The 13,860-nt window shown below is 38.6% G+C and overlaps 1 protein-coding gene across 1 annotated transcript in view; it reads left to right on the forward strand.

Moving 5' to 3' along the window:
• The window catches only part of SIN3B (SIN3 transcription regulator family member B), a 76,460-nt gene that overhangs the window by 42,088 nt on the left and 20,512 nt on the right, over positions 1–13,860 (forward strand). The window contains exons 9-15 of the mRNA XM_051972090.1: positions 3,310–3,517; positions 3,680–3,796; positions 8,103–8,341; positions 8,561–8,744; positions 10,829–11,429; positions 12,294–12,463; positions 12,960–13,133. Of these exons, the coding sequence (XP_051828050.1) occupies positions 3,310–3,517; positions 3,680–3,796; positions 8,103–8,341; positions 8,561–8,744; positions 10,829–11,429; positions 12,294–12,463; positions 12,960–13,133 (1,693 nt within the window). The remainder of the gene's footprint in view (positions 1–3,309; positions 3,518–3,679; positions 3,797–8,102; positions 8,342–8,560; positions 8,745–10,828; positions 11,430–12,293; positions 12,464–12,959; positions 13,134–13,860) is intronic.

A 13,860-nucleotide genomic window follows, 5' to 3' on the forward strand; every position in this document is an offset into this window, starting at 1 on the left:
ACATATTAAAAATATGTTGAAATACATGTTAAATCCAATATATGTATATATATTTAAACAGTTATCTTGCTGCACAAGAAAAATCAAGAAGGAAAAACTGAGAATGTAAACATCATGTGAGCAGATAACATAGATTGCTTGTGTTCCACACTCTGTTCCATGGTTCTCTCTCTGGGCTCTCTTCATCACTGCACAAGTGCAACTCTGAAGGAGAGCCATGTCCATCAGAATTGATGGTAGGGTATAGTCTTGTTGTAGCCGTTTATAATAATTTCCTGGTTCCACTCATTTCCCTCAACATCACTTCATGTAGGTCTCCCCAAGCCTCTCTGAAATCATCCTGTTGGTCATTTCTTAAGAACAATAATAATTCTATAACATTCATATGCCACAATTTATCCAGCTATTCTCCAACTGATGGGCATCCATTCAGTTTCCAGTTTCCAGCCACTACAAAGAGGGCTGCCACAAACATTGTTGCACGTATGGGTCCCTTTCCCTTCTTTAAGATCTCTTTGGGATATAAGCCCAGTAGTAACACTGCTAAATCAAAGGGTATGCACAGTTTGATAACTTTTTGAGCATAGTTCCAAAGTATTCTCCAGAGTGGTTGGATCCATTCACAGTTCCACCAATAATATATCAGTGTCCCAGTTTTCCCACATCCCCTCCAACATTTGTCATCTTTAACTGTCATCTGACAGGTGTGTAGTGGTATCTCAGAGTTGACTTTATTTTCATTTCTTTGATCAATAGTGATTTGGAGCACCTTTTCGTGTAACTACAAATAGTTTCAATTTCTTCATCTGAAAATTGTTTGTTCATAACCTTTCACCATTTATCAATTGGAGAATGGCTTGAAAAAGTTCTAAACTTAAAGGAAATAAAAGTCTTAAGAAGGGAAACAGTACTTATAGACTTATAAAGCAACAATCATCCAAACCACTTGATAATAGTTAAAAAAATGAGAGCTAGACCAATGAAACAGACAAAAGATAATTAACAATGGAACTTGATAAGCTGGAAAATTTAGGAAAAAACTAATAAAAATTGCTGGGAAAACTTGAACACAATCTGACAGAAATTAAGCTTAAGAGTTTTATTTTATAATACATTCTCAATGTGCCTTAATATTAAAGATCACACTATTAAAACTAGAAGAGAAGCAGATCATATACTTTTCATAGCTATAATTATGCCTTTCATAGACAAAAATAATGCAACTAGGGTAGATAGTTGGTTGAAAGGAAAATCTTTTTATAAAATTTCTCTGATATGGGTTTGTTATCCAAAGTATTAGTAATTGTGTGTGTATATAGACAAAAAAGTGTTCTCAACATATTAGAAGTCATAGGATATATTTCTAATCCTATATTATTTTTTTAGGACACAATTGTGTATAGGATATGAACATTTTCAGAATTGCAAATATTACAGCCACATAAAAGAATGCTTTAATTGACTAGAAATGCAAATCACCTAACCCTAAAAATTATTAAAGAGGTGATACTGTAGTCTGTTTTAGAGAGATTATAAGAAGATTGGCACATCATTATGTTGTTGATGGAGCTATGACTCAGTGCCATGTAGCAGTTTAGAATTATGCAAATAAAGTGACTTAAACATCCATACCTTTTGACCCAAAGATTCCATTATTGGACATATATCCCTATATATTCCCCAGTATTTATAGTAGCATTTTTTTTGATACGTCCATCAATTTGGAAATGGCTAAATTATGGTATGTGAATATAATAGAATGTTATATGCTGTAAGAAATGAAGAATGTGACAAACACAGTGAAGCATGGACAGATTTACATGAACTGATAGAGTGAAACAGAGACAAGGAAATACAGTGATTGCAGCAATAAACAAAACAGCCACGCACAAAAAGCAAATGTTGCAAAACTTAGAACAAATATAACTTAAAAGAAACAATATGAAAAGATACTTTTGGTGCAAAGTCCTTAATTATTCAGGATTTATATTTTCAGACTTTTTCAATGTACTGATCAGTTACATTGGGTTTTTCCTCTCTTCCCTCCCTCCCTTTTTTTTTTTTTTTTTTTTTTTTTTTTTTTAAATACTATTTATTAAATGAGTTGGTTCTCTGGGAGACAGGGAGAAATGATACTGGGGAAAACTGTCACAATGTAAAAACATACATCAATAAAACCTTAACTTAAAAATGAAAATTCTACTTCTCCCAGTAGAAGCTGCATTATTCAAATGAAATATTCTAAAGAACAATAAAAATGAAGCTACTTACTAAAAAGGAACACTATAGGCTTTACTCATGTTTTACCTTTTGTTTACAGGATTTTTTGGGGGGGAGAATAAGCAAATAAGCTCTCCCTGCATTCCAACTATATCACTCTTGTCACTAATCTGTCTTGCCCTTCCATACCACACACTCTTGTGATTAGTGGCATGTAGATGGAATCTTCAGCTCTTTCATTCCATTGCCTAGTGATCTTATTTTATGTCTTATGCCCATTGCTCGCCATCATGAGATAAAGGAGGGAAGCTTGTCTTCCTGGAATGTTGTCTTTACTCCATGTAATATAGTAGATGTTCAATAATGATCACTCTGAATAATATATCTACTATAGATAATAACAATCTGAAAGTAAGATCATTTCTTTAAAAACTTGGGTAGAAATGCAACCCACTTTATATCAATATTGCTGATATAAGAGTTGAATATGCAACATTAGTTTCAGGTCTTAGAATTTAGAGCTCAAAGATTAATTATTGAAGCTGTATGGTACTGGGTGATAGATACAGATTATATTTGTCCACATATAGACCAGCTTTAGAAAACTGCATATATCCATCTAAAAGGAATTAGCAATGCAAAGCATATACTGAAAAAGAACAAAAAGTTATACCCAAGATATGACAAGAAAATGGACTTATGCATAGACCAATGCTATATAACTTAGCAATTGATCCTGTCAATAATAGCTAGAATAGAGAATTCTTAACCTAGGGCTCTGAAACTTTTAATGTTTTGATAACTATTTTTAGCATAATGGGTCTTCTTTATGATGTTATGTATTTTGTGTATTTAGTTCCCAAACATTTAAAATGCATTTAAAAACATTCTGAGGAGTCCATAGGTTTCCCAGATTACCAAAGGGGTTCAATATTCAAAAAAATTAAGAACCCTTGAGCTAGAGATTTATTTTCCTATTTTCATTTACTAAAAACTTACTGAGGACCTACTTTATTCACACTACATAAACAAACCTCTTTGGGAAGGCCATAACTATGTGGACTTACAGTATGCCTTTAACTTTTGAAGAAAATTTCCAGAACTCTTCGCCCAATTCAAGTCCTTCTTGGGAGTAAAAGAGCTTTCGTTTGCACCACCAATGAGTGATCGATCTGGGGATGGAATTGGTCGGGAAATTGACTACGCATCTTGCAAGCGCATAGGATCTAGTTACCGGGCACTCCCCAAAACTTACCAACAGCCAAAGTGCAGTGGCAGGACAGCCATATGCAAGGAGGTACTTGCTGCCCATGTGGCAATTTTTCCTACTTCATTTTAAGGACGTTAATTGTGGCCTTTTTCAGAATTCTGGGGAACCAATGAGACAGACTGATTATTGTGGCTTAGATGGGAGAGATCAAAGCTTTATGTAATATTGGATTTTTCTCTCTTGTCATAGGTTTTAAATGATACCTGGGTGTCCTTTCCATCCTGGTCTGAAGACTCTACATTTGTCAGTTCAAAAAAAACTCCATATGAAGAGCAGCTGCATCGCTGTGAGGATGAACGGTTTGAGGTGTGTTTGTTGTGCCATTTTTTATCCTTTTATATCATGTCCTTTGATTATTCCTTCTCAGTATCCTCATGGCAGTCAGATGACATTAGAGAATCTAGAGATTGAACTGATTTGATTTTTTTTCAGTGCCTTTGATAAATAGTAGTACAATTTTACAACTGTTGATAAACTTATTTCATCTGATTTATTCTGAAGTTAGGTTTGTTCAACCTCTCTCTCTCTCTCTCTCTCTCTCACCTTCTATCAAAGTTTCACCAGTCCATTCTCCTTTCAGATCATTAAATCCCAGAGAATGGGAATCATAAAGATGATTTACTTCAGTTTTTACTGGAAACATGAATTTCTTCTGGAACATTTTCATTGGTGATCATTCTGTACTTCAGTACTTCCAGTAATGTAAAGCCTTAGGAGGCAGCCCCGTCCATAAATAGTTCTGATTGGCAAAGTTATCAGAGACAATCTCATTTAACCTCCTTCAGCTTCCATCAGGAGATCCCAGAGATGGCACACTTTATTTCCTTCCAAAGTGCTCCAGTCTACTCTTAAGCAGCTTACTTGTTAGCAAGGTTTTCCTCATATTAAACCAAAATATATCTCTAATCCATTGTGATCCCTTTTCCATACAATAATTGTTTGGCTATTTGAAGAGCTAGTTAGTACATCTTCCTGCTGCTGCTGCAGCTTTTTTCAGGCTCAGTATCCTTGGAATATCCAATCAAATGACCTAATTTGTATTTTCCTTCTACACTGCTTCCCTTCCTCTGGACCTAATGTGTCAAATTAGCATCCCTCCAAAAATGTGCTACCCAGAGTGGAACATTACATTTCCAATGCAGATAGGACAGAAGAGCAGAGCTGCCACCCTTGCTGGGGCCACATGAGCCACCCTCCCCCAGGGACTACACTGAGAACAGAGATTTCTGGGGGGGTCTTGCATTTCTTTTTTGTCTGCATGTGAGCCCATCTAATGCCATTTTGAGTGCTCTTGTAGAATCCAAAGATCCTTAGATCTTGTGCTCTTTCAGATGTCCTTTTTTGTGTACTTTAGGACTTTTGAATGCTGGGAGGCATGTGGTTTTGTCATTGGGACAAATTTCCTTCCAGGAAGCTGAATGTTGAGAGGGCTGCTTATGTTACTGTGGCACCATAATACAACTTTTAGTGACTTGTTCTATTTTTCAGTATTATAAACCATATATCAGTGGATATGGTATCTGAAAAAAATTATTCCAGTGATTTGCTGATTTGGGGTACTTAATCTTGTTATGTAAGGATTGACTGAAGGAAGGAGAAATTTAGACTGGAAAAGGGAAGACTTGGAGAAGACATGGTTGCTACCATATAAGTATCTGTCATGTGGGATGGTGATTGGACCTCTTCCTGTGAGGAGTAGAACTAGCATCAGTGAAAGGGAAGTTGCTGCAAAGGTAGATCCTAACAGTTGATGATAAAACGGGCTGTCGTATGGCATAAGTTCCCTGTCACTGGAAGTGTTTCAGTGGCCTTAAGCCAAGGAGGACTAGATGACTTCTAAGCTTCCCCCTCTTTTAATAATAATTTATTTTTTTTCCAAATACATATAAAAATTTTTTTAACATTCATTTAAAAATTTTTTGAGTTCCAAATTTTCTTCCTTCCTCCCTCTCCTCCTTGAGACTGTAAACAATTTGATACAGATTATGTGTTGTGTTTTTCTTCTTTAATATATATTGGTTTTCTCTGGGGGAGAGCAGGTTTCTTGGGGAGGTTTTCTGGAGGCAGCTTTAGTTGCAGTTGAAAGTAATAACCACCTCAAAATGCAGCCAGGTGATAAAATGCAAATATTTATTTTCTCCTTCCAAAATAGCCCGGTTAGTTTTTCTTAGAGGCCTATCTCTCTGCTTGGTTCCAAGAGCTCCCTCCAAATGTCTCCAAATCCAAAGGTTTGTCCTTTAGCCTCCAACTAGGCAGGTGGAAAATGGAATGAATCTCTCTTGCCTCTGGGAGAGGGCTTCTCTCTGACTTGATGCTCCCCTCTTAATCTTATTCAGCTGAACTCCCTTCACTGGGCCTCTGTCTGCTTCTTATATCTGAGGACTGGGATTGTGGGTTTTCTCCCAGAGGGCTCTCTGGCCCTAAGAGCTTCAAGGGAGGTGTGAATTCGGATATCTCATACTAAACCCTGAAATCTCCCAAACATGTGAACTCCAGTGAGTACTTAAATACTTCTTGCTTATATGAGCTCTCTAAAAGCATGAACACAAGCATTGTTTCTATTAGTTCTACTTAGTACTTTGTTTCAGGTTCTGGCCCAAAACATCTCCTTGTAAGATCAAATCAAGGATAAATTAGATAATCATTGTCTCTATCAACTTTAATGACTTTACACTTTGTAAAGATTCCAACAGTTATGCATGCACAATCATGCAAAACTTTTCTGTATTAGTCATGTTGTGAAAGAAACAAAGAATCCCTTCCCCCCTCAAAAAAGAGTAAAAGAATAATAAAGTAAAAAATCATATATTTAGATCTTCATTCAGATTGATTTCATCAGTTCTTTCTTTGGAGGTCGATGGTATTTTTCATGATGAATCCTTTGGAATTGTATGAGATCATTGTATTGCTGCTAATAGCAAAGTCTTTTATAATTGATCATTTGTTGTACAATGTTATTGTTACTGTTCACGATGGTCTCCTGATTCTGCTCGCTTCACTTAGCATCAGTTCATATAAGTTCAAGTTTATCCAAAATCATTCTCCTTGTCATTTCTTACAACACAATAGTATTCTATTAGTCTTATATCACAGTTTGTTCAGCCATTCTCCAATTGATGGATATCCCCTCAATTTCCAATTCTTGACTATCTTAGGCCCCTACTAACACTTAGCTTTCACAGTTATGTGCTATCTTGCACAAATCTGGTTTGAGGAAGACTTTTCATGTTGTGTAGGACTTTGCATAATGAAACTATTCTGTTTTTTAAAATTCAGATTTTAAAAGCTGTCAGTGAATTTAGTTTAAAATACCAAATTCATGTTCTCATTTATCATTTTATTATTACTTTTCTAATTTTGTCTTGTCTAATGACTCTTCCTCTTAACCTTTTTATCTACCCAGTTATCATGTCTTCCTGATCATGATATCCATCCTTCTCTTTCTATTCATATGGCCATAGCTCTGGTTCAATTCCTGATCACTTCTTGATTGATACTGTAATAAATTTCTAATTAGTCTTTTTTCCAGTTTCTCTTCTCTCCAGTCCATCTTCCAAGTAGGTCTGACCATTTTGTTTCCCTTATTAAGAATTCTTCACTAGTTCTGTGTTGCCTTTAGGATAAAATGTGAAATCTTCAACTTGTTTTTTAAAACCCTGAACAACCAGGTTCCCACTTAACTTTTCCAATTTTGTTCTTATTACTTACCTTTACACAATCTCCATCTTAGTTAGACTGGCCCGTTAGCTGTTTCCTTTATGTGAGTCACAGAAGTTTGAGAGTTGGAAGGGACTTTACTTCCTCAACTTATCCTCACACGAAATGAGTTTTTTACAGGGACTTTCACCATGTGCTCTCCTGTGGATAGAATTTGCCTTGTCAGTGTTCTTAAACTATGCTACCTGACAACAGTACTTCAAAGAAGATATTATGTAAGCCCAATACAGTGGCACTATCACTCCATCTTTTTGGAAGCTGTACCTCTCCCAGTGTTCCCTAAAATCAAATGAGTTTTTTTGGCCGCCACCAAATTTCATCTCTTGAATCTGTGTTTTTGCACATGTGATTTGTGTCATCTTGCTTATTGTCTCAATGCTCTTCCTCTTTCTTCCATCTTGTTGAATTTAAGTTGCCTTCAAGCATTGCTCAGGTTTTCCCTCCTACGTAAGGCTTTTTCTGTTCTTCCATTTGTTAGCATTTTCTCTCTTTTGAAATAAATTTACATTATCCTGTATTAATTTAGTTTTCTGTTTGTTGCATCCCCTTAGTAAAATATAGCTCCTTAAAGGCAGAGATTACTTTTTCTTTATCTGGACCTTATACAAAATTGTTTAATTAAATTTCTCTGTCATATTTGACTCTTTATGACCCCTTTTCAGGGTTTTCTTGGCAAAGATACTGGAGTGGTTTGTCATTTCTTTGTCCAGCTCATTTATTTACAGAGGTAAACAAGGTGAAGTGACTTGCTAGCTAGGAACTTCAAATTCCTCTGAGGCTCGATTTAAAGTCTTCCTGACTTCAAGCGTGGTACTTTTTCCACTGCACCATTTAGCACTTTATACTCAGGGCAGGTCCTTAAGCAATATCCATTGAACTGAATTTATTTTAATAGTTAGATGTTGTCTTGGAGACGAACCTTGCCACTATCCGGGTTTTGGAGAGTGTGCAGAAAAAACTCTCCAGAATGTCTCCAGAAGATCAGGAAAAATTCCGATTAGATGACTGCCTGGGAGGGACATCAGAAGTCATCCAGCGGCGAGCAATCTACCGAATTTATGGCGATAAAGCCCCAGAAATTATTGAAAGTCTGAAGAAAAATCCAGTGACTGCTGTTCCTGTAGTACTAAAAAGGTATTGTCTGTTTTCCCATTGCTGTGGGTTGGATTGGCTTCCCAGTTTGGGCCTGAAGAGGGCAGAGAGAAAGATACTATTTCTTTCACTCAAATAATTGAACAGTGCCATAAGTTAATCCATACATTTTAAGATTTTCACCAGATAATTGGTACAGATATTACAGTAATATAATGGTTTTGAATAATGTGATAAATGAATATTCCTTATGTTTCATAGGCTAAAAGCTAAAGAGGAAGAATGGAGAGAAGCTCAACAAGGTTTCAATAAAATTTGGCGGGAGCAATATGAGAAGGCTTATTTAAAATCTCTTGACCATCAGGCTGTTAATTTTAAGCAAAATGATACTAAAGCCCTTCGATCAAAAAGTTTGCTGAATGAAATTGAAAGTGTTTACGATGAGGTAAGATTTATCCTGAGATAAGAGGAGACCAAATGTTTTTTTTTTTCAGTAAATCATAGGGTGGTTAGAGCTAGATGAAAGGTTAGGACATGGTGTGTCTAAATGGGATGGAACTTTGGAACATAAATCATAGAATATCAGAAGTGAGAAAAACCTTGGAATGTGGAATGCTAGAACTGCTCTGGATGAATGAGGAAGTGAAAGTCCTCACATGAAGTGATTTGCCAGGGTCACAAACTGTCAGTGACAAGCCTTCAAACTTGAAACTGTTGACGCTTAAGGTCAATACTCTTTCCAGTGCCCTTTATGCTCTTGGTCTTAACTCACTCTGATGGTTTTGTTTCATTTGCTTACTTTGGTCCAGGCAGCTGTGGGGCAGATTGTTGAAAAAAATTTTTTTAATACCTGAGAAGTGAATCTTCTTCGAACTTGTAATAATCATACACACACAGAGAATGAATAAAGATTTGACACTATGAGATTAATTTTTAAGGAAGGTTTTGAAGAGCTATAAGGGCCTAATGTGTCATGCCAAGGTCAATCTAAGTAGGTCTGATTGGCCATCACTAAGTTATTGCAGTTTGGCTACAACAGTCTTTGGAAACTTCTGCTAAATTACAGACAAGCTGGAGGTTCTCCTTCCAATGGGACACCCCATTTTGATGGCATCTACTACTTCTAGAAGAATTTGAAGATATGACAGATAGCTACAGGAAGAGCAGGATGATGATCAGCAAGTAGATTGCTATCTACAGCTGGAATTTAGAAATCTATGGAAATATGATTCTTAGAAGTTATAAATTCTCTACTTTTTCTGTTTAATTATGGTTTACTTTGATTGTTGCTGGTATTGGTTTCATTAAGTATAACGTATTAAAACTCTCACTTAAACTGTATCTTACTTGAGCAAGACATGTAGTCCTGTTGTGCTTTAGATAGCTATCTCCCAAAGCAGCTTGTTAAAGTGGAAAGAATACCAGACTTGGAGTCTGGAACCTGTGTGAATTCCTGGCTCTGCCATTGCTACACATGTGACCTTGTCACCATTGGCATATCACTTCATTTTTGTGGGTTCCGATTCCTTCCTTGAGAGTGGGGATAATAAGAATAAGAATGCTTGAATTGTCTACTTCACTGGGATGTGTAGGAAGCACTGTAGGTATTCTGTTGTATTAGACTATTTGATGTTGATGCTTCCATCCTCCACCGCACACTCTTGTTTATCAAGGCTATATAGTGCTACGATTTCAAATGATTTATTCTGGTAATCTTGGTGTCATTGAATTGTATTTATTATGCTGGGATTTACCAGGTAGCACAAAGGAGTCCTAAGCAATTCTATTAGCAGTGTGATGAATTTGAGAGTCACAGTGGTATGAAGCTTGATTCAGTCCTGGCTCCATCATGTGCTCCCTTTGTAGCCTTGGATGAGTTACTTCACCCAAGCTCTGTTTCCTCATTTCTAAAATGCTGGGTGAACCTAAATCTTTGATATGTTATCTCTAAAGAATCTTTGATTTTTGACTCATGTTTTCCTCTTTTAAAAACTAAAGAAGCATCATTTATAAAGGACCTAATTTTCTAGGGGGAAGTTTGGGTTGTGAGGTTCTTTGGTATTATTGTTGTCTTTTTCACTAAATTCTTGCATTGTTACTATCAAAACTGGGAGGAATTTTAGAACAAAAGAGTGTCAGAAATGGAAAGACCCTTAGAATAGGAAATGTCAGAGCTGGGAAGGTCCTTAAAGTACAGAATGTCAAGGCAAAGAGAGGCCTTCAAATATGAAATGACAGCATTAAAATGGACCTTACTGAGTGTGAAACACCCAAGCTTCAAGGAACTTTCTAGATAAATTATTCCCTCTCTTATTTTACAGAGGAGAATACTGATGTGGGGAGCTAGAGAAATGTGTCTGTGTCACAACTAATTACTTGTGGAGCTGGGACTAAAACCCAGGTCTTTCAGCTCTTGAACCACATTTAAAAAAAAAAAAAGCAATAAAACTTAAATACTTTTCACTACTTGTAATAGTAATGCTGTTATTTAGGAAAACATTCTTTCTAATGGTACTTTCCCCTCTACAGCATCAGGAACAACATTCAGAGGGCCGTAATGCCCCGACTAACGAGCCCCACCTCATTTTTGTGTATGAAGACAAGCAGATCCTGGAGGATGCAGCCTCACTCATCAGCTACTATGTGAAGAGGCAGCCAACAATCCAGAAGGAGGATCAGGGCACTATCCAGCAGATAGTCCACCACTTTGTGCCCAGCTTATTCTTTTCCCAACTCTCAGATCTTGGTATTTCTGAAGAGTCAACAGATGAAGACCGAGAACACAGTCAGGGACAGAATGTGGACAATGCTGAGCTCTGGAAGAAATCCTCTTCTCTGCCACAGAGCAGCCCCCTGGATGAAAAGGGCGGTTTGTGTACAGCGGCAGTGGCGGCTCCCGAGCAGCCTGGGGCTCTGGACGATGTTTACAGCCTCTTCTTTGCCAATAACAACTGGTATTTCTTCTTGCGCCTTCACCAGACTTTGTGTTCAAGACTTTTAAAGATTTACCGGCAGGCCCAGAAGCAGCTCTTAGAATATCGGACTGAGAAGGAGAGAGAGAAACTCCTCTGTGAAGGAAGGAAGGAGAAATCCAACGACCCTGCGATGGAGCTGCGCCTGAAGCAGCCAAGTAAGCACGACTCAGCCAGCCTGTGCAGTCCTGAGCAGCTCGTTCTCGGTGGGGATTGCCTGGGCGCCCCTGTTGATGTGATGTTATTGGCTCTGGGGGCACTGTGTCTAGAGTGGGCAAAGCTCACTTTCTCCTCTTATATCCTGAATGGTCTAAATAAGGGAAGCATAGTGGGCAGCAGACTTGGGCAGTGAGCTGGGGGTGTGGGAGTGAGGGCACACTTCCCTGGCTCTTGTCACTGACCGCAGTGCCTCAGACACATTGGGGGTGGTTGTCATTTTTACCTATTTTCCTGGTCTCCAGTTGACATAAATTGTGGTTAGGTGAGATGTCTAGCTTTTGTGCTTTGCACACTTGGCAGCAGACACTCCTGTCCTGCTGCTCCCCCAACCCCATCCACCTTTGGAAGCTCTGCCAGCCAGCTGCCACCCTCTTCTCAGAGGAGTCCCCAGCCAGCTCGCAGTGGCCTGTGGGTGGGGCTGAGACTCCAATCCCCAGAATTTTGGCTGCCAGCATTGACTGTTTTTGATCCTGGGAATGATGAAACCTTTCTTCCAGCATGGACTTCTGATCTGCATTGATGGATCTATACTATTGAAACAAGCTGTTGTGCCTGTGGCATTTAGGCCTCTAGACTGTGTCAGTTTGCTGTTGGAAATCATTTCCTTGTGGTCACTTGTTAAAGGTTGTCAGCTTTCTTAGAGTAAGTATTGTAAGCATGTAGCTTGATGCTATTGGAGAGGATTTTTTTTGGTCCAGAACCAAAGGTTGTAAGTTTCAGAGAAGATTCTTCATGGATTCTTTTGCTGTTCTATTGATGGTATCCTCTTCTCCTGTGGATGACTTTTTCTGTCTCTTAATTAGGTGAGGTGGAACTGGAAGAGTATTACCCAGCATTTTTGGACATGGTAAGGAGTTTACTAGAGGGCAACATTGATCCCACGCAGTATGAGGATACTCTTCGGGAGATGTTTACCATTCATGCCTATATCGGCTTCACTATGGATAAGCTGGTCCAGAACATCGTGCGGCAGGTGAGGGTTGGGCAAAGGGGGAGCTTGGCAGCTCTGTGCGTGGGGGGTGTCCCAGGCTGTTCTTTCTCATGTCAGTCTGACTCCTTGTCCTTCACCTAGTCAAGGTGACCCTTTGTGGGGCTTTTCTGGCCATGTGAGCCACAAGTTCAAAGGAGCATCTGGGGACTGATCAGTAAGTAGGAGTTAATAGAAAGCAAAGTCCTGGGCTTGGTTCTTGATTTGAATGCTGTAAGCTCAGTCAAGTTTGTTGCTTCTTTCCATTCAATTTTACACATTGGGCAAATGACCATGCTCTCCCCATGGATACTGATCTACATACAGTCCATCTTTTTCTCTTTCTCTTGGCCAGTGTAAGATCTGAGTGCAATCTCTGATTTTTACAGTATACCTATATATTTTTTTAACTTTGAAAAAAAATCTCTTTATAAGAGTGTGGACACTTATGGGACTTTGTAAGGTAGGTATGTACTCAGTTGTCTTTGCTCTCATTTAACAGCTTCATCACTTGGTGAGTGATGACATTTGTCTAAAAGTCGTGGAACTCTACCTCAACGAGAAGAAGCGAGGGGCGGCGGGAGGAAACTTGTCCTCACGCTGTGTCCGTGCAGCCAAGGAGACGAGTTACCAGTGGAAGGCAGAGAGGTGCATGGCTGATGAGAACTGCTTCAAGGTGAGGAATCCGTTTCAGAAAAGGCAGCATGGACAGAGCCTGCACCATGGTCTCTGGTTCATGCAGGAGACCGCACTCCTTCCCTTGGGGATTGCAGTCTGTACCTCAGGATCCCCAGAGAGCTGCTGAGGGGAGACTGGGAAGGGAGGACACATTGCAAGACCAGTGTGGCACAAGAGCTGATCCTTACAGGATGGGTGACTGTCGGTCCTGTAGCAGCTGATTGGTTTGTTTTTTCTGGTCTTCATTTTCTTTTTTTGTTAAATAGGGAAAATAATATACTGTCTCAGAATTTTTGGAAGTAAATGTTTGAAGGCAGCTGAGTGGCAGAATGGAGAAAACAGTGGGCCAAATAGAGCCTCAGATACTTACTAATTTCATAGCGCTTGATAATCTGACACTCACAAATATGTGACATTGGGAAAGTCACTGACTTTCTGTCAGCCTGTTTCCTTAGCTGTAAAAATTAGTGATAATGATTTGGGTTGTTGTTGGACTCAGATAAGATAATATTTGTAAGGCTCTTATCACAGGACCTGGCACACAGTGATGTCTATATGCATATTCTCTTGCCTCCAGTCCTCGCAAATTATTTAGGAGATTGGAGCACTAATGATTGATTCATTCACTTAGCAGATATTTATCAAGGGCTTATTGTATACAATGCATCTAGGGCCCTAGCATCTACAATGCTGGGGGCCAAGGATACAGAGAGAAAACATGGCGA

The sequence above is a fragment of the Antechinus flavipes genome, chromosome 1 (assembly GCF_016432865.1).
Source record: "Antechinus flavipes isolate AdamAnt ecotype Samford, QLD, Australia chromosome 1, AdamAnt_v2, whole genome shotgun sequence".
NCBI classification, from domain to species: Eukaryota; Metazoa; Chordata; class Mammalia; order Dasyuromorphia; family Dasyuridae; genus Antechinus; species Antechinus flavipes.